Below are 24,490 nucleotides of genomic sequence, written 5' to 3'. Positions count from 1 at the left end.
TCTATATAAAAAAAGGTAAAGCCCGGATCCCACACTGATCGTTCGCATTTTCTTGTTTCAGCGCGCACATATTCAATATCGAGATTTATTCATATTCAAACATTTTGCGTTTACAAGCAAAATGTCGAAAAATGTTCTGAGGTTTCTATGGCATGGAGCATACCATGTAGTAGTGAGGGGAGGGTCACACTTTTGTCAGTCACCTAAAAGTGGGGGGGTCAGGAGTTTTTTAATCAAAACATGAGGGAGGGCCAACACTTTCTTTTGGAAAAAATACCAAAATTCCCCAGCCCTCCCCCCCCCCAAGAAAAAACGTACCTTCCCTAATAGGAGATTGAACCCTATTTACATTACTATTTTCTCGATATGAATTTATCTAATTTCAAGAAAATACAATACCTTAGTCCTATTTTAGACCAAAGTGACCAAAAACTCATAGAATGGGTCTGATTGGTCGTTTGATGGACGATCTTTCTATCACGTAGTTTACTTTTGGCGCGAAAATGTGGTGCCCCGCGCGCGTCCCATCAGTGGTCGGCAAAACTTTTATTCATGTTCAAAAGTTTTTGCTCTTCGCTGAAGAAAAGTGTCTTGAAAAGTCTCACGATTCGAAAGATTCGAAAAAAAGGGTGAGCAAGGATGACTGGCCACTGTTGACCAGGAATAGGGTAAGTGAAAATGTATTATTGTCAATGAACATCGGGAGAAGGCTGGATTCACATTTTATTCATTGTAGGCATCCGGACTTCGAATGGAAATGGAGAAACAAGATGCGATAAGCAAAACTCCCGAAGAAAACAAAGAACTTAATACCAAGGAAGACTTAACTTCAAGAGGAGATACTTTGAAGCCGTGGTGAGCCTTACTTAAACGCTTTAATATGGGACTACGTGTCTATAGAGCTTTTTGCTTGAGACCATGTGTTGTGTCAAGAAGACTGTATTGAGGTTATTTTCAGCTTTCTTTTCAAGACTGCATAGCTTTCTCTACATCCATATTTTAATGATCTAAAAGGTGAAAAGAAAAAAAGAACATTAGCCGGTACACTGACGTAGTCGCTTTTCACCTGATTAATACAAAGACGACAAGGAGGATTTAATATACATTTACACATCGGGATAAGCCGAATTGTTATTCATATCCTCCCATACTACCCCCACGGAATTTAGGATTTCGACTACATATGATAAAGATCAAAATGCTTTCTAAACGTGGCGGCTGTATGGAAAAGTCCCAAAACTCTGCTGACTACAATTTATTGATGAGTTAAAAATATCGTTAAAAACTTAATTCGAGATAGGAGAGCGTTTTGTGGTTGTTTCAGAAGAAGGGATATGTTTGTTTGCTCACAAAGTCGTATCAGAGAACACTGTATAGTGAACATCGACAAAAGGTCATCTATTCGTATACATGTTTTGACGCGCATTGCAAAATATTTAAAGGATAATAAACTCAATGGTCTCTATTTTGCTATCTATTTCTATTATTCTAATAGTCTAGTTGTCTAAGGACATACATCCATGTTTTGTAGAACAGTATTATCAAACCTAGAAACATTAGGGCTCTTCAATTCTGATTTTGGACTGCATTGGGATGTGACACACGCAATCTGTAAGGTTTTCTAGATCTCCATGCGCTATCTCTCATCAAAATTTACTTTTACTTGTTCATCCTTTTTGCAGTGTTTAAGATTTTGGCATGATACTGATCCGATAAGTGTTTCTTTCATTTTTAGTGAGCCTCTAGAGAGAGCAAAGGAACCTGATCAACTTGCAATCCGTAGTTTATCAGCAACGAAACATGGCAATGTTACAAGTGAAAATGCCTCCCACGATGAGATTCAGGGGAGTTGCCAGCAGCTCATCGATGATATCAATGCCAAAAGAAAGCGAGACACCGATCTATTGAACGGTAGAGTAAAAATCCTGAATATTCTGATTCTTTGCTTGATCAATGACTATACTGTCTTAATCTGTCATGGCTGTTTCGCCATTTTTCTGATTTAACCCTCAGATAGAAATAATTTCCAATCAAAGGGACACCTCTGTGCAACGTTTTGTTCGTCAACGTATTTGTATTATGGCTGCTGTTAACCTGAAGCTTTTGCGCATTAGATTAATCTCACCCCGTTTTAGGAAACTTATCTGAATTGTAGCCCAAACTCTTGAGAGGGCCAGTAGGGTAATTATGGTAAAGGTAATTTTGGTAAAAAGGTAATTTTTCCCACCAGATGATTTCTCATAGGGCACCATCCACAGCAAGACGAACTCTCTCGGTATCGAAGGAACTGAGTTATGAATGCACTAGGAAACGTGACCTATCGGTGCTATATGGTTGAAAAGATCTTGTGAATCTAGTCAGATTTCCTTTTACCTGGATTGAATGAATGTTTAAGTGTTGTCATGCGATGTTTGCCGACTGCCTTAAAAGCATGTATGTGATTATCACATGTAATTCTTCTCTTTTGCATAGTTTAAGAGTCGCATTTTACACCAACAGAGGGGCAAGGGTTAATTTATTTTTGACATAATAAAAAGAGAAAGCAGACCCTTTTTCTTGAACCTTCTTTTTAATTGTCTAGCTCTTGACTTAATTGAATCCGATATGGAAGCAATGACCTTCATTTCTTTGATTAAGCTATAAATGTCGAGAGCAGCGCCTTAAATTTCTTATCTAGTCGTTTCTTCTCGCTTTGCAACAATGCAGAACGTAGTCGAGGCTTTTTATTCGTTTATCATCCACACTTGGGATGGTTGATGAGCTTAACCTTTTAGGTCTCAAGATCTGATTTGTAATTATCCCTTCTAGCCTATACATATTTTTTGTAGATAAGTCAAAGTTCCGCATTGAGCTAAGTAACGTTTCGAATACCGTTTTCGTGTATAATGATATCAGGTCCCACACATTATAGTATCACAACAAAGAAATGAGAACGATTCATTCACAAAAGCCGATTTTTACTAATCGTTATAGGGATGTATATCGTTAGATTCTAAAGGTAAACACTTGTGCTTCTATGAAGGTCATATACGTACATACGCCCTATCGAAGTATATGGACGTCACTCCCCTGATGAACCGCATAGTCTTCCGCGGATTCGGGTGCCCAACGTCGCGTCATCTTTCGTAAGTGTAGGTCCGTTGGAAGACACCCATCGTCTGTTACAGTTTCCTGAGTAATGTAGATCGCCTTACTGAAAAACATTTCATGTTCTTAGATTTCAAGAAAGCTCTCGAGGAACAAATCAACGCTTCTTGTGGTGTTCTGGAAGAAAATATCGTTCAAACTTACGAAAGGCACAGCAAAACTATTCAGGACAAACTTCAGGAATTGTTTGCGGTTCTTGAAAGAATAAGTAAGATACTTATTGTTTGCAACCATCATTTTAATCACTAATTAAGACTTCAAAATTACCACTGCACTGTAGCGACTTCCACCTTAAAATGGGCCAAAATATTCGAAACAATTGTATCTCGCAGAGACAGCCGTGAGAATTATGAATGCAATATCAACTTCCCATTCGAGATGATCCTTAGTGAAGAAAGAGTGATAAAAATTTGGAACTGAACTTTTTCAAAACATGTTACCAACCCATATAATGATGTTAAGATATCGTGACCTTAGTTAAAGAGGAGAAAAGGATAATTAAAACCGCGAGCTGTCTACGAAGACACGATGGGCGCTAATGGGAAATTAATCACTTTTCAATTCATCTGGAGCGCCTTTATATGATATCATGTTGCGTAGCAGCTATTTCGAACCGGACCGCTCCGCTTCTCAGAGGTTACCGCCGTATGTGGGAGAGTGTGTGAAGAGTATGTTGTAACTGAACACCGTAAAGCTGCTTTATTGCAAGATTAACAAAGCTTTGATGAGGATACTTGTATACAGACCTGATTTGCCCTCAGGTGTAAGAATATGGGCAACATTATCTGTGGTTCCTTTTACGGACAATCCCAAATTGTTGTCTGTTGTCACGAGTTATCGTGTTTTTGACCTCTTAACACACATGTTTTCGATTTTTTTCCATTTTGTCGTACTTGTCCATCATTCACCCTCGGTATAACGCAACAACTGTTGACAAGACAAGTTGCTTTTTTTCCTTTCCTCTCGAATCCGTCCCTTCACACCATACTGTAAGATATACATGTTCTAAACCCCTTTGTTTTTCGTAGGTAAACTTGAAAATGAACTGATGGACTTCAAACATTCCCTTGGTCTCCTCTATAACGACATGCAAGTTGTGTAGGCGTGGATATTTAAAGAAACCTATAAACATGCTTTGTCCTAGAATAAGCTTATTGATATGATTTAAGAAAAGATCTTTCTATACTCGTTACACATTACCTCCTAATACCTACCCCCTTGGTAGGATAAAGAATGCCCCCGTAAGGTTACCAAAATTTTGAATAACATATCGCTTTCATTACAATTTTACTTTTCATTTTGGCTTGGACATTTAAAAAAACCATCCTTTTATCAGTGGTTATAAAATTAAATCTCCTTTTCATAACTTATTGTAAATAAACTGAGTTACACATTTCGTGCGTTTTTGTAAACACCACCTAAGTGGGTTAAAAGAAATCAGATTACCTCACTGACTTTAAGAGCTGTCATAATGAAAAATTTATCAGTATCGTCAATCATACTGCATGTAATTTACAGCTTGAGTACCATCAAGTACTCCAGTGACTACAATGGGTGAAGCAAAGCCTCTGATGAGGGTAGGTTTTAATCTACTATACTCATAATTTAGTAAATATTCCCGATGAGTTGATTACATCCAAAGTCGTCCGAACAGTAGAAAATCTGGCTGTCAAAGAAGGAAAATAATTGATATTTGTTCATGGCTAAAAAGGGGGGACTTTAGAGGCAAGCAAAAGCAGTAATCATTTGCAGTGGCCATGTTGATGCAATGTTTGGGCACCAGAGCCGGAGACCAACGACATCATAACCATCGTGGACAATGTAACTTTGAAACTGAACCTATAACCGCAAGTTATAATCGCCAATCGTGTAGTCTGAGGTCAAGATGGCGGAACTGAACAGCCATGTGTTTCTCGGTCTTTTTATCCGTTTCTAAGGACTGAGGTTGCTACACAGTTTTATATGTCCCTTGAGAAAAAGATGGTTCAGTTGGCCTTGCGGCTAGAGCCGGGTAGGGGTGAGACAGACAAGCAAGCATGACCATTTGTGAAAGCTTGACTTAAACTTGATCTGCGTGACAATAAAAACAGGAAATAGGGAAGCTAGTAAAGAACGAGCGTAGAAATGTGACATTGCAACATAAAACGTCATGCTCCTGAAACTCACCTGAAGCTCATTTTGTGTGTGTGTGTGAGTGCTTCTTGTGCTCTGTAAAAGCTGAAAAAATACATATGAATGTGAGCCCATTGGTGAAAATACGGAAAGATATCCTCTTCATGGTTACTTTTTCTAACTGGGGCTATTGCTAGTCAAAATCGATTTTGACGGTTATCTTTATGAAGGGTAGAAGACGGAACGAGTCGTTAATAAATGAACAACAATTCCAGCTCGTTGTAACCAAACATTTCCTTTACATCGATCTAATAACTCTGATAAATCGAGGTCATCATTATTGATAAGGACCATCAGAATGAACCTCGGAGTTCATAGTGAGCAAGGTCGTCCTTGATCATAGGAAGGTATGAATACTTTTTTTGTCTCACCACCAGATTTAAAACCCAGTAAATCAGCTGTGTTGGTCAGCTGAATGCATTTGATGACTCCCAAGGGTACCTATAATCTAGAAAGAGATGTTTTTGTTTGCGACCAAAAGAGAAGATTATCGGCTGGATTATGGGTTAAGAAGTATTTTGAAATTGTAAAAGAGTTCCGGTGGTCGTTATTGCACAGTTTAAATTGTGACTCCCCTGGTTGGACAGGTTATGTAGAAGGACAATTTCTGACTATGTTATGACCGGACGTTGGGTTTGAAAGTGTAAACCATCTTTGAATTCTCTGGACGAACTTAAGCTTTAAGGAGTATTCATCAGGGTATCAGAATAGTGGGGTTTCGCCGCGTAGGGATAATCTCGTTGCTTTGATAAATCACTTACGCGATGTCAGGTTAGTTCTTCCCCGAGCCTTCAGACTAGGCGTACTTGTTTTAACAGCCGAGCGTCGCGCATTACCCGAACATCTTGCTTTGTTCATTCTTTCGTCCTATGAGGCAAAGACGGTTTGGACTCCATCGTACCTTATCTCTTTCACTGATTTCACTGATTAGCACTGGTCAGCCTTCAGACCGCATCGCAGCGTAATCGAACTCCAAGCATTACCCACACTGGTTGGAAGCTCTATAGACTGTAGAGGGATGCTAAAGCTAGGCCACTGACGGTTCAATTTTGCATTGTGACCAAAATGGCACTAAACCAACAAAACCCACAATTCTGATCACCAGCGCAGTGCTCTTTAATTATATAGGCCTTTTTAGTTGGAACTGACGATGATCGCTTACAGTCGTAAACATACGTGTTCTCTTTTCTTTCTGCATACTTTCCATTCATTTTGCTCTCATTTAATTCAACTGACGGTGATTGTCATGATCTATTTGTGTGTATGTCTCAGAAACAGCGTTGCACATACAGTCACAGGTCAGGTTTTTTTTTAATCGTACGGCGAGAAAATGTAGTTTTTGTTACTGTCTTTGTCTCATTTTATTTTAGTTTGAGACCCTGGGTTTTTCAAAATGGTAGCCTTAAACAGCTATCTCAACTGAAGTGGTGTTTGAATGATTGAGGTGATTGCTGTTGAACTTTACTACATCTCAACATGTTAAGAGCACAGTGGGAGTTGACTCCGATCTTCCTGAATTTGAAGACAATCAGTGCAATGATTTCTTTGACTCCCTGTCCAGGGCTGAACTCAGTGCTGTCAAAACTAGACATTTCTACTGCTGAAGTCTTTGGCCAAGAACTTCTCGGTCCTTTAACAGCGCTAGGGTATTTAAATGACTTCCTTTTCATTTTACTCTGTGACAGAATTTTTCAAGTGGGTGTCAAATACTCTTATCGACTTACTTTTCGCTGAGATATTTATCGTCGATACGCAAACTTATCACGCTATAGTTTTTCAGTGAATTCTAACCACGCTTACATCAATCACCAGTATTTTGTTGTAACCTAAGCTCCGAGATTCGTTGTACAGCCCAGAAGAGCCAATTAGTCGTTTCAGTTGCTATTCAAGCTATGTTAAAGGAGTTTTGTAGCGCTTTGGGTTAGGATGTTCTGTTCCTACCTTTAGATGAAAGTTCAATTATGAGCTTTCATACATATATGCGAAACGAATCAATCAAATTTGCTGACCGCATCTTGATCTTTTAATTGGCAGAATTTTTTTTTCAAATTAGTGATACTCACTACAGAAGTGTTAGCTTGGATGAAAGGTTTTCGTGAGTGGTGATTCCTACGATTCCTATCGTTCCAGTGCTCATGATGTACGCAGTGCATGTACCACAAGGCCGTCTTATCACACTTTCGGCTGGAGAACCTTAAGGGTATCTCCTAACCAAAAGAAAAGCTTTAGTTGTTGCTTCTGTAACAGATTTTCTGGTATCTTTACAATAAGCCTCCACTGATTTGCATTTCTTTTGAAGACCGTACTCCCTCCGATAAAAATTCTGCAGGAGCGCACTAAAAAGTATTATAAGGACTCTTTTATTCTCTTTACTCAAACAGAGTTTGATCACCTGATCTTTGATTAGTAATCAGTACTTTTCAAATGTTCTGCAGCACCCTCCATTATCAAGTCAAGTTCTGTCAGTCCATCAGTCATTACTGCAGGTTGAACTCAGCTGGTCTCAGTCGCTGTAAATCTTAGTACCATATACTGTATTTATTTTCTTTCGTTAGAAAAATTAAGGTTGCCTTCACGTCACATCGCGTGACTTAAACTTCAGTTTGCTCACAAATATGGATCTCGTTTCTTTCTTTGAGGCCCTTTGTGAAATCTATCTCCTTTTTTTTTTTTAATTTTATCTGGATAATAATACATCACCTTAGTTTCAAGAGGTTAATTGGATTTTCACCGAAAACGTGTTTAAGGAGAGGAAAAGACAGCAATAATTAGTGAAACGGAGTCCAATAGTATTTCACCCGATGAAGGAGTCATCAGTTGTAATCATGGACATAAATTTATTGTTGCCAATTCAGAGCGCACGATATTAAACTTTACAACAAAGTAGTGAAAATGTATCAGCACACTGTGTGAGAAGCGCGGCACACTTTTTAGTAACACAAAACTTAACATTTCAATTAGTTCGTTTTTTTTTTTTGCCTTCTCCAATTTACCATTTAAGTTGGTTTTTTCAAAGAAAAAGCATTTTTGAAAACGTCTGTAATCATTTAGTGACCGTCAAGAAGCTGAAATGTATATGATAATTATGAAATTGTGTATCACCCTACGTCGAATCGCAAACCATTCCTGAGATTAAAACTGGACCAGTCAAATAATTTGTATGCTGACAGAGTGCTCATTTCCGGTATAAGTATTATTTCTTCTGTCTTACTTTTTCGGCTCAAATTTTGAAAACCATACAGATAACCGCTTCTGCGTGAGGTCTTGTCACGCATCCTCATCAAAGTCTGTTTTCCGAGGTGCATTGACTTGGTTGTCTTGTCATTGGGCGGTATTTATTAAGAACTCTAGAGATGTTTAAAGTGACTTTTCGATCGTTGTTCATATCTGTCTCGTTCCAAGAAAAAAAGGATATTTTTAAAAATTTTGTCTCCTATCGTTGTCTTACACCCACCGCGCAACGGACAAAGGTCCTGTTGTTGTTGTCGTCCTTGACACAAGCAAGCCACTTGGGTCCAGTCTGACGCATGGCTTGCATTGGAGATCGCGCGCTGTGTTTTGAAAACAAGGAGGCCGGCAGCAATCTCCACTCTGAAGGCTGCAGGTAGGACACGGATCGTCCTCGAATAGTGCTTTCAGATTTTTTGCGTATTTTCAATACGCTGTACAAACACTCATTGACGAACGCTTTAATTCGGGAAGAACCATCATGTGACGTGGTAGGTTGATAGATTGGCTCTCAGAGCAAGCTTATACGTAGAATAATGAAAACTTTGTCTCAATCAACACTGCGATTTTCCTTCTGATTATACATGGCTTATTTCATCGGTAGGTTTTTTTCATACTTGGCTCAAAAAAGGCCACCTTTGTCTGAGAGAGGATACTGCGTGACATTTATAATGGTTTCGTCATCTGACAATTCAACGCATCATATTCATTTGTCGCCTAGATTCACAGTGAGTTCTTGTGTGCTCTTGAGTTCCCTTTACGTAGGAACCTAATCCAGTCTCATTCTGTTGAAAGCCTTGCCTCGAGAATGCGATGATTACCACGTTCTTAGACAAGAAGGAAACAATTGCCAGCAAGAACTTGGAAAATCCGAAATCCTTCTGTGGACTTCTCAATGGTAAATTTAGAAGGTAAGTGTCCCTCACATCACGGTGTTTGTGATTTCACATATTATGCTCTCTTTTCTGTCCGGAAAGGTGTGAAAACCACAATTTGTTCGAAGGTTACGTGAAATACAACCTAGCGTTGATAAAATAGTTGTCACACGTTGCAAAGATTATGACATCCTCATTAAAATTCTCTTACAATGTGCTAAATCGCAATAAATACGAAATCAAATCTAATTGATAGTTTGGAGCAAAGAACTGGAAGCCTTATTTAGAAAGCGAAGGATTACTTCTGTTTCTCAGTAAATCTTGATGAACGTGACAGAGATAACCTTAAGAAAGATATCAGAGTCATCATGGCCCCGTAAGCCACTTTTCCACTTTTGCTCGAGTGAAGTTGAGAGTACTAATTCTAAAGTAAACATGCGAGAAATTTATCCAGACTCATCTTATCTTAGGGGTGCTTTAACTCTTTTCATTTTATTTTCAGAAATCGCTCTGAGACACAGAATTAGCAATTTCATTTTTTTTTTTTTTTTTGAATGTGAAATATGTGTGTTGCTTTCGGCCATTCTAACGGGGCCACATAATTATATGCTTTTACCTATCTTTAAGAGGGAATCCCCCTTTACTCGCACATAAGCAGACCATAACATGTATTATATTGTTGTGTATTGGAAGTTGGGTAGGAGCATTTTAAAAATACCTTACTGAAGAAGGAACCAAATCAAGCTGAATTTATGAAACATTCAACAAAGGCAGCCTCATACTTGCATGTATTTTAGATTTGTTTCTACTTAGCTTAAGAACATGCCATTATTGCTGCAAATCTCTTTTACTCTGAAGTTAGATATTTCTTAAATACAGCACAGAGTTGTTTTAATTCTCATTGTTAATATATTAACTTTACTAGCAGGTGCTACTTGTTAAGATATAGTGTTTTAAATTCCTAACTAACCATAATGAGAATAACATATTTAAAATATAACATATGTTCCAAGTATTTCTAAACTGCCTTTACTTCTTGGAAATAATCCAATTTCTAATTGATTGTAGTCAATGTAGAGATAATTGGAAAAGAGTTTGTGTGCAGCATCTGCAATTTGTTCACCATTTGCTCTCTGCCATAGATATAAATATATATAAGTAATTGTTATTGTATATGTAAGCTTCTGGAAATCTTCAGACTGCTTAGTTGTGCTGATATGCACACCACAGAACTTTCTGGAACATTTCATCAAGTCACGCAGTCATTACATAATACTACTAAAATATTTCTTTTATAAGCTTGTGGAATGTTTCAGAACACTTTGTGAATGTATATAAGGACTCAGCTATGTAGTAGCATTGTTGTTGATGGGAGTGTTTAGAAAGCTATACTGCAAGAGAGAGCTATGGTGGAAGATTGCTAATTTCAATAAATATTGGAAGAAACTGGGAGTTTGGCTCAGTGGTGAGCTAAGATGTAGACTGTGGTGGGCTTGAGTAAGTTTATCAAGGATAAGTACTGGGCTGCCTTTAGGAGTTGCTCCTTATAAAGAATATTGCATGTTGTTTGATAAAGTAGTTGAGCTTGTAGAATTGTAGTGTTTTTCTGTTAGTTAGATTATACTATAACTATATATATACATACATATTTATATATATTGTCTATAGTTTTCATTTTTTGGTAAGATGTTTCATTCTTTATGTGCTGTCACTTCATTTCAGATCTGTACTAGTTTTATTCTTTCTCCTTGTCACTGCAACTGCCAATGGACATCAAACAAGAGTTACCACAGAATGGATTGCTTCAAACACAACAGGTGGGAAGATTTGAAATTCTCCTTTAACATGTCTCATGTTAACAATAACAAAGTAAATCATCTTAAGCATCTCAATCATTTCCTTGTTTGCTTACCCTGTTTTTCTAAAATGAAACTTTGTTAGTTTCATGTAAATGTGAAGCTAAAGCATTAATAGAATTTCCAAAAACTAACTTAATATTGTCATAAATAGACAGGTTTAGCTTCATTTGCTGGCAGATCTCAGCAAAAGCAACAGATATTCAGTATTTTGCATAATACAAACTGTTCAGTCAGTTGATTATTTGTGAATAGTCTCATGCAAAGGAGTGTACATCTGTAAAAGCACTAACTCCACATGTTTTTAACATGATATTATTTGTTGTGCTTAGAGAGTGACCTCAAAGTACATTCGTCAAATGTAGATTATATCCACCTATTTAACTTTGAAAAATTGTCCTGAAAAGTGAAACTATATATACAACTGTCATTCTTTGTCTTTCTTTATCCTGAACAACTCTTTTGTACATTCATATTAAAAAAAAGGAACATGTATACTAACTATCTGATACTTAATTGGAGTCTTACAAATACAGAGCAAATCTCTCTAATTGCCTATGTGGGTCACCAAATCTCCAGAATTGCATTTTTCTTTTATTTTCCAATGTTTTGCTCATTATTTGACCTTTCAAGCATTTGAAGTCCCTTACATATTTTTTCTTAAAAATTTTTCTCTTATTGTTTATGGTTTTAAGGGGTTAGTTGGCGATTAAGCTGGAGATAAGAGTTATATTGGGATTTAAGATCTCTAGAGGTTAACTTTTTTAACAGTGTAACTGTAATGTTGTTAAGGTGTCAGTGTTTGATGTATCAGGCCACTATGCAACCTTAGATATTACTAGTCCTTTCTTAGGGATCTCACAATTCAAAGTAAATATGCTCTTTTATTACTTCCAGTAGATCTTCAAGGATTGCATACTTCAGGAATAAATGCATCAGAGAATAATATTAACCAGAACTCCCCATACATAGAAGAAACTAGCACAACTGCACCATTAATACCAGAAAATGACTATTTATTAATTAAAAAGTCCTTGAGATACACTTTACTTTTGGTTTTTAGGCAGGAATTAGACAGTAGAAAATTTGTGATAAATATAAATGCTGTTGATGGAAGTTCATCTGAAACTGTCTATATCCTTACAGTTCAGAATAGATCACTCTCATTTCAAAGAAATAGTTCCATATTTGGCATTGTTAAATTAGCTAGTGTTTCTTCATGGCAAAAACTGCTTGTAAGCTTTAATCACCAAGAAATCTCAGTCACCCAAAGTTGCCAAGAATTCAACTACCTATCACTGCCAAGCATTAGAAAATTGGAAGAGTGGGAAAAGATTGCTGTAACAGCACTCCTTGAGGATGCCCAAGATAGTGATATTAAGGTATGTATACTTACCTGTTGTAAAAAGTATTCATTCAACTGTTATAGTGGTGTAAAGGTAGCATGGTTTGTTGTGAGTGCTGGAGATGGTTTTTTGAAAGTTCACCTATTGATGAGCCGATAAAATTGATAAATATAAAAAGAGAGAAAAGAAAATGCATTTTGCTAAGTAATGAGGTTGCTCACTGCTTGGGATGGTGGAAACCAAAGAAAGGAATACTGAACAGGGAGAAGATGGTTTTCAACCTTATTTATAACTTGAAAGACTACACACATATTGGTATAGTTTTAGAAAGAAATGATGGACCCAGATGTTTTGGCAATTATTTTCAAATTCAGGTTTAGGGTTTATGTAGTTATTTGTCTATTCTGCACATTTAACAAACTAAGTAATAAATGACATAAATGTTTCTATTTACTGGTACAGGAACCTTGCTTTGGTTATCAAAATGTTGATGGATTTAGACAAATTTAGATGAGAAAGAAGAAGATTTAAATTTTTTCTTTGAGAATCTAGAGAAGGCCTTTGCAACATCTTCAAAAGAAATTAACTTGTCGTCTCCATCTGGAACCCCCTTACCTATTATTAACCTATTTTTTAACTCTTACACGAGTTTATTGATTCCACCTCTTTTAATTAGAATGACATATGTGAACTGTTACTTGTGGATCAGCAAGAAACTGTGAATGCTTTCTGCCAGAGACCATTGACAAGTGATTGCTCTAAAAGAAAAAATCTTCACACTAAACATCAGACTAAGGTTAGAGATTTTTCTTTTAACTACTCATTTCAATACTCAATCAAATATTTTGGATAGTGTACCTAATGGTGAGGTTACGAAATTTATTGCAGGAAAGTTGGAACAGCACTGAAACACAATCAGGCCAAGGCTTTGTAAGTGTTTGAAAGATGGTTTTTACCATGCTATACTTTTTTGTCGTCAGCTGACTCAGAAGATATTATTGTTTGTGACTTTTATGGCAATCTGTAACAGAATGAACTTTTAGGTCATATGGGAAAAAAAAGGGCCTAAGGTATTTGAGTACTGCACTCAAGACCAAGGGCACAGTTTGTTGCCATATAGACCAACTCAGACTGGTAAAAAAATTATTAATGTTTTTCTGTGGTTTTGTTTTTTTCTGCTTTGCCAAGAATGGAGTAACTACCCAATCAGATTAGAGGATTTAGGATTCTGGCCTAAGGGCATGATTCTCGACAATTAATATTAATGCTTATTCAAAATTTTACAAACATGGTTTACTGATAAATGCTTACATTAAATTGTTATGCCATTTGGTAGGTGAAATGGACATTTGGTTCAGAGTTGGTACTGACAATTTGATTACATTGTTGTACACTTTTGGACTTTAAACATAGCTCGTTCCACTTAAAAAAAAAGTAAATAGTAAAACATTCAAACAAATTTTATTTCCCTTACTTTTCACAGTAGTTTAGTTTTAAAGAACTATCATAGAAGTCAATATCTATTCTGATAAATGTCATTGTTGTATGTAACCACTTGTGTTTACACTTTGACTGACTTCCCTATTTAGGTTGCCATGCCAGCACCTGCTGGAGTCAAGGCAAGTTGTTAGTTCTTATCAATAGTGTCCAATAGTCTCTTTACTACTTCAGCTCTACATGCATTAATTATTACTTCTTCTCCTATCTGGTTTCATCACTTATTATCAATATTATTATTGTAGGAGGACTACTATATTGCTAAACCTTTGTAAAATTCCATCATGTGTACTTTGTTTTACAATTCTCTAGGGTCCTCCCAGTAATACAGTGACAGAATTAACAAGAGTGGTAACAGTCATTGAGTCCCGTGGTCATCCTGTATGTCATATTTACTTCCTCTAAAAATTTGCATTCCACCACTTTTGGATGTTGTAAGTGATCTATATTCAACCTACATGTTGAATACGGATACAGATGTGGAAGTGGGGCAGTGGAGTGCAATTATTATCGTTTTTTTATTATTATCTTTTGTGTGTGTTTGGGGTTCTGATTGGTTTGACATTGTCCTTTCGGATTTAGTAATCACTACTGCAAAGTATAGTTTATGGCCCATTTTGCACAAAATATTAATATCTTGATTAGGCTATTTTGCAAGGATGTAGTCCAAACCCATTGAATAAGCTAATTTGCCGAGAATCACTTGGCTCAGGATATTGATACAATATCGAGGATAAAATTAACCATCTTTCATTGCTTCTTTTATCTAATGGGATGTATTTGTGTATCCACTATCAAGCTATAGCAATAGACTTTTATACTTTTTATACTAGGGATTGGTTGGTGAAATTGGACCTAAGGGCTATAAAGGTGATAAAGGCATGCAGGTAAGACAGGCGCATTTAGACACAATATCTCTTAAGAGTTTCCTTTTCTGTGAATTTAAAAAATGTATACACCTTGTTTCTGCTTGGATCATCCCTCTTATGTCATGCAACTTTTTTATAACAGGGTCCAGGTGGCATCCCTGGAAAGCCTGGTTCTCATGGCCCTCCAGGTGAGCAGGTAGGTTGCTTTTTTTTTAATGTTGGCTGAAAATTATAATTTAGGCCAGATATGATAATGAACACATTTTTTAATGGGGGAAATACCATCTGGCTGAATTATGTACACAAGCTTATTGGAAAGGAAAATTAAATCAATCAATTTTAAGAAAATGATTTAGTAAATTTGTAATGCAAACTACCAGGATGAAATGTATATTAGACTGTACATCTTTTTTTTCAGTAGATTACCCAGAAAGAAGAAGAATAAATCACTTACCATGCTAGGATAACTCAATTGATCGTTTTTCTTTTTAGGGTATTGTAGGACTGAAAGGTGATCTTGGGATTATTGGACACCAGGTAAAGGAGAGTTACATATTAAATAGATTGAAATAAATTATTTCAACAGATAACAGTTTACTTTAATTGGTGAAATTATTGTTGGTTAATTATGGTTGGGTGCAACATTTGAATGGGTTTGATTATTATTTCAATTTTTAGCACAATTCTATTGGCTACTTGATGTCACATGGTGGAAAATTACAAGACTGTTATCATATCTAAAAATTTCACATTTGTCCTTGAAGCTTCACTTCTCAGCCAAATTATTAATTTCTCTGACAATATCTCAGGTGCAGACATTATCAGCCAACATACCAGCCACCTGGAGGGGTTTCTTTCTAAATGTATTCAGTTATCAATCTTTGATCCTATGCAATGTTTCAATTGGTGAACATGTGATTAATACTGTCACTAGCTTAAAAAAAATTAACAGTTGTCGTATGTTTCAGAGTCAGCATATGGTTAAATTTGCAGGGTCGTGCTGGAAGAAATGGACCTAAGGGACATCCAGGACCTCTGGTAAGTTTCATGGTCACTGACTTAACATGCTCAGTCAGAAATCAAGCATCATTGGCTAATGCAAAAAGAATATAGTTTATTTCATTTAAATGTAGATAATTCAAGGTTAAACCGAACATTCAGTTTAAATTATCTTATGCTAACAATGTGAGTGTTGGAGGAAAGGAAAGGAGGTTTGAGATTTTTCAGTGGTTGACATACTCAGAACCATACCCTTGCCTCTTGACTAATTGAGTACTCATTATTTTACAGAGAATTATCACAAACTTTCTTTTTCTCTGCAAAACGGGCTCATTACACTCTGTTTATATGACATGCTTTTGAAATTCATGGCAAACTGTTTGGTTTTAATGTAAATGCAACCCAGAAACTTTTCCTTTCTATATTGATTCTACACAGTTACTAAAACAGGGAATGACCTAAAATGACCTAAAATGACCTAAAATGATCTAAAATGACCTAAAATGACCTAAAGTGATTTCTAAAATGACCTAAAATGGCTTGAGTGACTTGAACAATGACCTAAAATGAATAAAAACCTTAAACACAGGTGTCCCAAGGTCACTGGAAACCACAATTAACTGACACACAAGATGTGAGTTAGTTCTATTGATTTTACATATAAAATGTGTATATCTCAAAATATTAATTGTTACAAATCAACCATAATTATTTCATTCCCCATATTATTCCTTATAACAGCTTCAAATTCTTCATAGGATCATCTTGTAACCCCAACACCAACTCACACAATGCATGAAGCTTTCTTGAATTAATCATTTGCTTTTTCCAGAGACATGAGCTGGGGACGTCTGTGCCTAAAATAACTTTGACTGATGTCTAAGATGACCAGAAATAAAACTAACCTTGATTGATGTGTAAAATAACCAAAATAAGGTTTAAGTCTAGCTAAAAAGATCCACAATAGCTGGTAGTCACACAATGATCGTAAGTACTAAAACATGGAACAACCTAAAACCACCTAAAACCACCTACAACCACCTCAAAAATTTCAACAGCCACTCACAAACTATCTAATACCATCTAAAACAAGGCATAAATGTCTTAAATAAGGAAAAACGATAACACGTCATGTACATGAAATATGAGAATCGAACGAAACCTCCACCTCCCCCTGAAATCTTACTCTCCCTGGTCCCATGTATAATCAACCATCTCATGAAATAAAATGCAAGAGCATGCCAATTATATTTTTTATTACCTCAGTGGTAAAAGACCTAAAGAACTCATGTATGTGACGTGTTATCTTTTTGCCTTACTTAAGACATTTATGCCTTGTTTTAGATGGTATTAGATAATTTGCGAGTGGCTGTAGATGTTTTTGAGGTGGTTGTAGTTCGTTATTGAAATTTTTGAGGTGGTTGTAGATGGTTGTAGATGGTTGTAGGTAGTTGTAGGTGGTTGTAGGATGTTTTAGGTGGTTTTAGGTCGTTCCATGTTTTAGTACTTACCCACAAGGATCTAAGGTGTTCTAAGTGATTAAAGTGGCATACTGTTAAGTGAAACTGAGATGGAGTTGTATATTGCTGGCAATTACTATTTTTTTAATTGTTCTAGTAAAGTTTAAATGTCAATTTATGTCATTTTAGTCAGCGTAGGTTACTTTCAATCATTTAAGTCAAGACATCAGTCAGGGTCTTTTTAGGTCATTTTAGAAATCACACAAGGTCATTTTTAGTCATTTTAGAAATCACACAAGGTCATTTTTAGTCATTTTAGGAATCCCTCAAGGTCATTTCAGATCATTTTAGATCATTTTAGGTCATGTTAGGTCATTTTAGGTCATTTTAGGTCATTTTAGGTCATTTTTAGGTCATTTTAGGTCATTTTAGGTCATTTTTGGTCATTTTTGGTCATTCCTTGTTTTAGTAACTACCATTGATTCTATCAGGGTGATGCAGGTGAACCAGGCATGGCAGGACTACCAGGTGTAGAGGGTGATCAGGTAAATCAGGTGGAGCTTTTTTATCTCAGCATGGATTGCATAATAGTAACTTCATTTGCCATGATGCTTCTGGATCAATTATAGTAACTTTGATTTAATGAACAAAAATGTTAACAGGCCATCAAAATGAATATTATGTAAATTTTACATCTTCATATGTTGTTGACTCAAAGAGTGAATCATGCAGTGTTTCCTAGTGTTTGTGTCTGGAGTATTTATTGACTTCTGTAGTGTGACCTTCAAGAACATTCTAGAAGTAGCTGTGTCATACTGAGTCATCCCTGAATCAATATGTATATAGAATCTGCTGTAATGTTACGGAACACTCTAGATCCTCAACTGTACCTATAAAAGCCGAGCTTGTAACTAGATGTAGTGAGTAGTTTAGTTGCTGGTATAGCCCGTCAGATATCAATAAAGGTGTATCCTGCAGAATACAAGACATCCACACTTCAACTTCCATATTTTACTTGTCACTGTTTTCCTAGATTTCAAAGACACTTATGATTGACTAACTTAGGTAGACTTTGTGGAGATATATATATTTTTCTCAATCTGACCTTTGGCCTATTAAATGAAACTACTGAGTTATTATTGTAAGATGTCATTTAACAAAAGGGAATCAGCTGATAAGCCACATATAAAGTCAAAATTACATCTGTTTAAACATTTATAAATATTAGTCTATCAATTTCTATTTTAGGGAGACCCTGGTGATGTTGGTGAACCTGGAGATCCAGGACCTCAAGTAAGTCTCTAGTATGTTGTGCCTAAGGGTGTATCAGCTCTGCTGGTAGCTAGATATTGAATTTTAGTCTTCAAACTTTCCAATTTTGTTTGCACTCCTGTTTTGTGATTTTCTGTTCACCATAAGTTGACAGAATCAGAAAAACACTATGTTTTAATTTCCATATGGCTCTCTAAAAATCATGTGCAGTGTCCACAAAATGCTGTGGGTCATTATACATGATAGACTTTTTTGGTCAATATGGTAAATCTCCAGCTGACTAGTTTATTTAATTTTTTTTTTAATGATTTCAAGAAAACTAAAATAATTACAATATCATGTACTCCTGGACTGTCCTTGCACTGTTTTTTTGTTAATCTCAAATCATGAATTGATAGGGGTTTCAAGGCTCCCGTGGACAAATGGGTCTGACTGGAGCATCTGGGAATCCTGTAAGTTATTATTATAATACATCTGGGATCTGAACTGTGTAAGTTTACTAAATCAATAAATAAATGTAAGTATTATTTTAGAAATTTGTTTTCCTCTTATTTTATCATTTTACTCCATGTCAGTCTTAATATTAGATCAGTCCAGCTAGGAATAAATCCTGCATTCATGCAGGATTTATTCTTTTCACAGTGGGAGTTGGTGTTGTTCATCCTTGCTCAACAACACTGCAAGGTGATGGAGTTGGGAAGGATTGAAATTGTATGGCAAATACATACCGTGTTAGTGAGTAATGGAGGGGAGAAATTGAAGCATAACTTGTTGCCTTCCCCAAGAAAAGATAATGGTAGGGTTGGTGAGAAATGAAGTGCACAAGAAGAGTAATTGAATAAATTTTACATATTAAACAAAATGAAAAGAAGAAGATTGAGATGGTTTATATTTTGTCAATTGAGCACCAAAATCGCTCTTGAAAAGGAGAGATGGATTGCTAAAATGGGGTTAATTATAAGTAATATTTCATAGGTGTGACAAAAATTACCATGACATTGATGGTCACCATGATGGTGAGCATGATAATAGTTAATTGATATTCAATCATATTAACTCTACAGGGAGTTCAAGGACCCTCAGGTTCCAGGGGAGTTCAAGGATATCAGGCAAGTGTTTAACAAAAGATCTCAGATGTAGTGCTTGGGTGTTATGGTGTAACTTTTAAGGAGTTTTGAAAGGGCTTATGCCTGGAATGGCTCACATTTAAGGACGGGGGTTTATAACTTTTATCAGCAAGCTGTTAGAAAAACATAGTAAATTTCACAACACAAAACAATTACACAATTTTTTCTTATCTACATTTCATAAGGGTCATCCAATGCAATTGACATTGTATGATGTTTGAAGACATTAAACATCTCTTCTCTATTCTCTTATTCATAGCAAAGTGTTTAGGAATAACAACAACTTGACCCATATTTTGCAGTAAAAATGAATAGCCTTCCTGTTCAGCGTTTGTGATACACTTCCTTGGAGATATAAATTGACCAGAGAGAAAAGTGTCTTTGATTAATATGATTAATTAAATAAAATGAAAAATTAATTAATATTGATTAATTAATTGATTAATATGCGTCATTTAGTTTTGTTGTTTCTTTTGGTAAGTTATGACAGGAAATACTGAGCATTTTTGTGACATGGTACCTTGTAAAGACTAACAATTGATAATTACGCAGACAACTCACACATCTCAAAAAAAAAAAAAAAACACAATTTGGCGGTGACTGGGGCCAAGGTTTGACAGTGCACAATAGTGGCAGCAAAACACATAGCAAAGTAATTGTTGGAGGGGTGGTAGCAACACATTGAGCAAGTGATGGATAATCCAGTAACATGTATGCAGTGAACCACACCTGGTCAAAAGCACATCAACCATAACAAAGGAATAAATCACATGTCATGTATAGCACATGCTACAGTGGGGTAAGATCAATAATGAGGTTGGGACAGAGTTCCATTCAGCCTACTCTGCATGTGATGCCAATTGGCAGGTGGATACCTAAGCCTGTAGTCAAGCTTAGCATGGAGAGGTGTGGAAAATATTCACAGCTTGCAAAGAAACCTAGGGTACAAAGAGCTATATTCCCAACAACTACATATCTGAAATTAGGAGACCCTCGCAGCTAAGAACACCACTGAAACGAGTAGTTGTAAATAAGACCTGAAAAAAAATTTCAGGCCCGTACGGGATTTGAACCCATGACCTCTGCGATACCAGTGCAGCGCTCTACCAATTGAGCTAACAAGCCAACTGGGAGCTGGTCAATGAATTGGGTCCAAATAAACATCCAAGTGAATGAAGATTTTAGATATATGAAAACTCACATATTTGCACTGCAGTGGAAAGATGAAATTAGGAGACCCTCGCAGCTAAGAACACTACTGAAACGAGTAGTTGTAAATAGGACCTGAAAAGCTCAATTGGTAGAGCGCTGCACCGGTATCGCAGAGGTCATGGGTTCAAATCCCGTACGGGCCTAAAATTTTTTTTTTCAGGTCCTATTTACAACTACTCATTTCAGTAGTGTTCTTAGCTGCGAGGGTCTCCTAATTTCATCTTTCCACCGCAGTGCAAATATGTGAGTTTTCATATATCTAAAATCTTAACTACATATCTCTTGCTAAAAGAGTTTAAGGACTGTACTTTAATTTACAAACCAAGCCTTTTTCACTTGGAATCATGGCCCAAGTGCAAAGGTAAGTTATATTTGTTTCATCATTATTATAGGGTGATCGTGGAAAGCAAGGAGAAGGAGGAAACCATGGAAAAAGAGGAGCTAAGGTAAAACAAAATTCATTGAAAGTAAAATGCACTTGGTAAATTAGTAGCTATCATTTTTTAAGAGGAAGTACATAGAACAATCACTCCATATCACTCCAAACAAAACAGACGTGAAGGAAATATACTTTGTTCCTATATACAGCTACAGCATATAATTTACAGAGTTTAATTGTTAAATCATTTTAGTTTTTTTTACTTACAAAATGGGTACTAAATAGTGCACTACTTTGATAAGGATTGCTAGTTAGAGTTTATTTTGCCGTAAATAGTTTTTTAACATTTTTGTTTGTTAAATTTATAGGGAAACAGAGGAAGTACTGGGCGCAGTGGCATGAAAGGCAAAAAGGTAAAGGGTAACTGAAACACTTTACCTTGGGACTACATGGTCATGACTTCTCTGGCTTGATTTGATGAGAAACAAAATATCTGTAATTGATTTCTGCACTTTTGAGATGTGTTTAATGTGTAGTCATTATTCATGAAGTTCTACTAAGTACTGTTTTTAAGTTTTGGAAAGACCATTTCTTTGCAAAAATATATTTTTAAAATTTTCAGGGTATTTTAACCCTTTCCTCTTTTTGAGGTACCTTCATTTTGACCAACCATTATGTCATAGGGAAATCCAGGTCCACTTGGCCCCAAAGGAGAGGAGGGTGAAAAGGGCCATAAGGTAAGAATTCTAACTTTTTTTTCAGGCAATTCATTTATTGCTTTGTTTTATCATTTGTAGGATCACAACTATTGTAAGAATAATACATACCACACATTTTGTGCAAACATTATTGATATGCTGCACATACGTCACAGATGCTCAATTATCACCATAATTGTTGTTATAGTATTCCAACAATGATGAAAATGACTCAAGTTATTTGTTTCTATAAAGTTCTCAACTGTTACAAATTATTTAATGTTTGTTCATGCATAGGTAAGTCCTAATTATGTATTAGCAATAAATTTTTAGCACTCCCTAATGTAAGGACAGTTGTCTACCTAACCTCAAGTGGCTATAAACTGTTGAACTGGAGAGAGGCTAGGGCTGATTTTGTCTTAAGACAAATCTAACAATCTTTGATACGCAAGTCAGTTTAAGATCATTAAAATAATTACTTGTGTCTGTCATTCCAAGGAAATCTCGCCATCAGACAGAGACTTTAATACACTTCACATAATTTTTAACTATTTCAATTTCTTTTTTATCATCACTTAAAGGGCATTCCAGGTCATGTGGGATCCAGAGGTGCACATGGTCCTCCAGGAGCACAGGTTAGTGAGCAAATCACCTATCCTTAGCTAGTTACAAATACATGGGGAGAACTGAGGCAGAAGGAATGTGAAAACTTTATAACATTGGCAAAACAAAATGTCATATGTTGAAGAATGTTACAACCTTTGACAGGGTCCTCCTGGAGATCCTGGGCATAAAGGATCAGCAGGACTTCCTGGTCACAAGGTAGGTAGTCTGAACTCATTCACTTTCAGTTCAATGTGTGGGTGCATGACCTCAGGCACACCTCTGCACGTTGTGCCTTGTTGGACTTGGATCAATGCACTGAGGACATACTATTAAAATTCTGTGCATGTGGAAAGTGTATTGGTTTGCACATAATTGACATTAGCATTGTTTTGTGTTGAAAACTTTGGTTCATTTTATTTGTGTTGATGGAACACAAAAAAGAAGCAAAGCAGTAATAACTTCTCACTTATCAAGCATGAGGGCTGTACTGGGGAATATTGGCCCTTGGTCATGGCATTAAAGACTAAGAGGTCCCCACAAGAATAACAGAGGGCCATTATTCCTCAGCAGGGCTCAAGCAAGCAAGTTTATAGGGCACTCACCAAACATTTTTACTTAGAATTTTGTGGCCTTCATGACCAAATTACATGGTTTATAACAATTTGGGTGGAAACTGTCTGTTTGGTAAAATATGTACTTAGTAAGAACCAATCAGAACACTCAGATTTACCTTGTCATGTAATGACATGATTTATGTTATACCTTCAGGGAATGCCTGGAAAGCTAGGTAAACCAGGAATCCCTGGACAGAAAGGCAGTGAGGTTAGTAATTTTTACTTTACATTAGCTTCTGATCTTGAATTGTAAGTTTGCTCAGCCTAACATTTTGAATTGCAAGTCAACATTCACTTGTTTGATAACTGTTGTCTTATTCCTGGCACTCAAATGAAACTGAGTGGTAATGAGAGGAAATCCCTTCAACTTATAACACCTTGTTTAATCTTGCCTGAGTTATTAAGTATTCACTCCTACCTTGATCTTTCTGTTAGTTTTGTAATAGTGCTCAGACTGATTGGAGTCCAATTTGGTCTGTAATCATATGAGTGATTTGTTTATCACAAGTAAGATTACAGACCAAATTGGACAACATGAAGTCTTATTACCAATTAATCATAAAAATTGTGATTTCCAAGGAAAAAAAGAATTGCCAAGTTATAAAAGAAAGGGAAAATTTTGATTTAAACTACATTTTTAAATGTGATTGGTTGATTTAAACTACAACTTTGAATGTGATTGGCTTATTGAACTGTCCAATAACAACTTTTCAAGTGAGTTAGTGGAAAGTTGGAATTTTTAAACCAATCACAATTGAGGAAATTGTAATTTTTAAGGTTAAAGCAGTTATACCTGTACAGAATTTTATGGCTACATGGTCAAACATATGTTAGTTTTTCTGTCAAATAATGCATGTATCTATAATGTAAAAAAGGATAATTCTATTTGAAGGGTTCTTCTGGTGAACTTGGATTTTATGGCCCCAAAGGAAACAAGGGAGACAAGGTGGAGTATTTAAGCTTTCTTATACTTTTTTATTTGCTATCTGTCTTGTTATTTGAACATAAACCACTACTGATAACATAAATTACCATGTCTAGGGGGACAGGGGTCGCCGTGGTTTCCATGGAAAACGTGGAGTAAGAGTAAGTTTCTTCATGAGACAAAACATTAATTTCTCTGCTTAATAGTT

General features: G+C 36.1%; 2 protein-coding genes across 16 annotated transcripts in view; both read left to right on the top strand.

Moving 5' to 3' along the window:
* The first annotated feature begins 442 nt into the window (after positions 1-442).
* Positions 443-4,540, top strand: LOC113680003 (synaptonemal complex central element protein 2). Of its 4 annotated transcripts, none has more exons than XM_027196997.2 (5): positions 505-668; positions 737-855; positions 1,736-1,911; positions 3,218-3,355; positions 4,176-4,540. In XM_027196997.2, the coding sequence occupies exons 2-5, from the start codon at positions 752-754 to the stop codon at positions 4,247-4,249; spliced, it is 492 nt and encodes a 163-aa protein (XP_027052798.2). In that variant the 5' UTR covers positions 505-668; positions 737-751; the 3' UTR covers positions 4,250-4,540. The 4 variants fall into 4 exon arrangements, with proteins under 4 accessions (XP_089058919.1, XP_089058918.1, XP_027052798.2 ...); XM_089202791.1 differs by having other exon boundaries at positions 512-629; XM_089202793.1 differs by lacking the exons at positions 3,218-3,355; positions 4,176-4,540 and adding an exon at positions 2,231-2,550 and having other exon boundaries at positions 443-668.
* Positions 4,541-4,613: 73 nt separating this feature from the next.
* Positions 4,614-24,490, top strand: part of LOC113679976 (uncharacterized) — a 36,796-nt gene continuing 16,919 nt past the window's right edge. For 2 of the 12 annotated variants that reach the window (XR_016185546.1, XM_089202790.1), the window contains exons 1-24: positions 4,614-4,724; positions 9,343-9,458; positions 11,145-11,239; positions 12,176-12,660; positions 13,301-13,420; positions 13,513-13,554; positions 14,214-14,243; positions 14,434-14,502; positions 14,955-15,008; positions 15,133-15,186; positions 15,483-15,527; positions 15,984-16,028; positions 17,941-17,994; positions 18,698-18,742; positions 19,120-19,173; positions 19,786-19,830; positions 21,453-21,506; positions 21,808-21,852; positions 22,123-22,176; positions 22,719-22,772; positions 22,906-22,959; positions 23,512-23,565; positions 24,250-24,303; positions 24,399-24,443. Coding sequence is in view for 11 of the 12 variants with exons in the window: in XM_089202790.1 (XP_089058916.1) it covers positions 4,698-4,724; positions 9,343-9,458; positions 11,145-11,239; positions 12,176-12,660; positions 13,301-13,420; positions 13,513-13,554; positions 14,214-14,243; positions 14,434-14,502; positions 14,955-15,008; positions 15,133-15,186; positions 15,483-15,527; positions 15,984-16,028; positions 17,941-17,994; positions 18,698-18,742; positions 19,120-19,173; positions 19,786-19,830; positions 21,453-21,506; positions 21,808-21,852; positions 22,123-22,176; positions 22,719-22,772; positions 22,906-22,959; positions 23,512-23,565; positions 24,250-24,303; positions 24,399-24,443 (1,794 nt within the window). In the remaining variant the exon portion in view is untranslated. The other 10 variants (XM_089202780.1, XM_089202779.1, XM_089202781.1 and 7 more) reach the window with 10 other exon arrangements.

The sequence above is a fragment of the Pocillopora damicornis genome, chromosome 4, assembly GCF_964200805.1.
Source record: "Pocillopora damicornis chromosome 4, jaPocDami1.2, whole genome shotgun sequence".
NCBI classification, from domain to species: Eukaryota; Metazoa; Cnidaria; class Anthozoa; order Scleractinia; family Pocilloporidae; genus Pocillopora; species Pocillopora damicornis.
Note: the sequence above shows the minus strand (reverse complement) of the source record. Positions and strands in the feature narration are given on the sequence as shown.

Coding starts and splice junctions, on each gene's coding strand:
- LOC113680003 (XM_089202792.1), top strand. CDS start 504: ATGTGGTGCCCCGCGCGCGTCCCATCAGTGGTCGGCAAAACTTTTATT. Junction 856..1,735: donor GGAGATACTTTGAAGCCGTG/GTGAGCCTTACT, acceptor TTTCATTTTTAG/TGAGCCTCTAGAGAGAGCAA. Junction 1,912..4,175: donor AGACACCGATCTATTGAACG/GTAGAGTAAAAA, acceptor TGTTTTTCGTAG/GTAAACTTGAAAATGAACTG.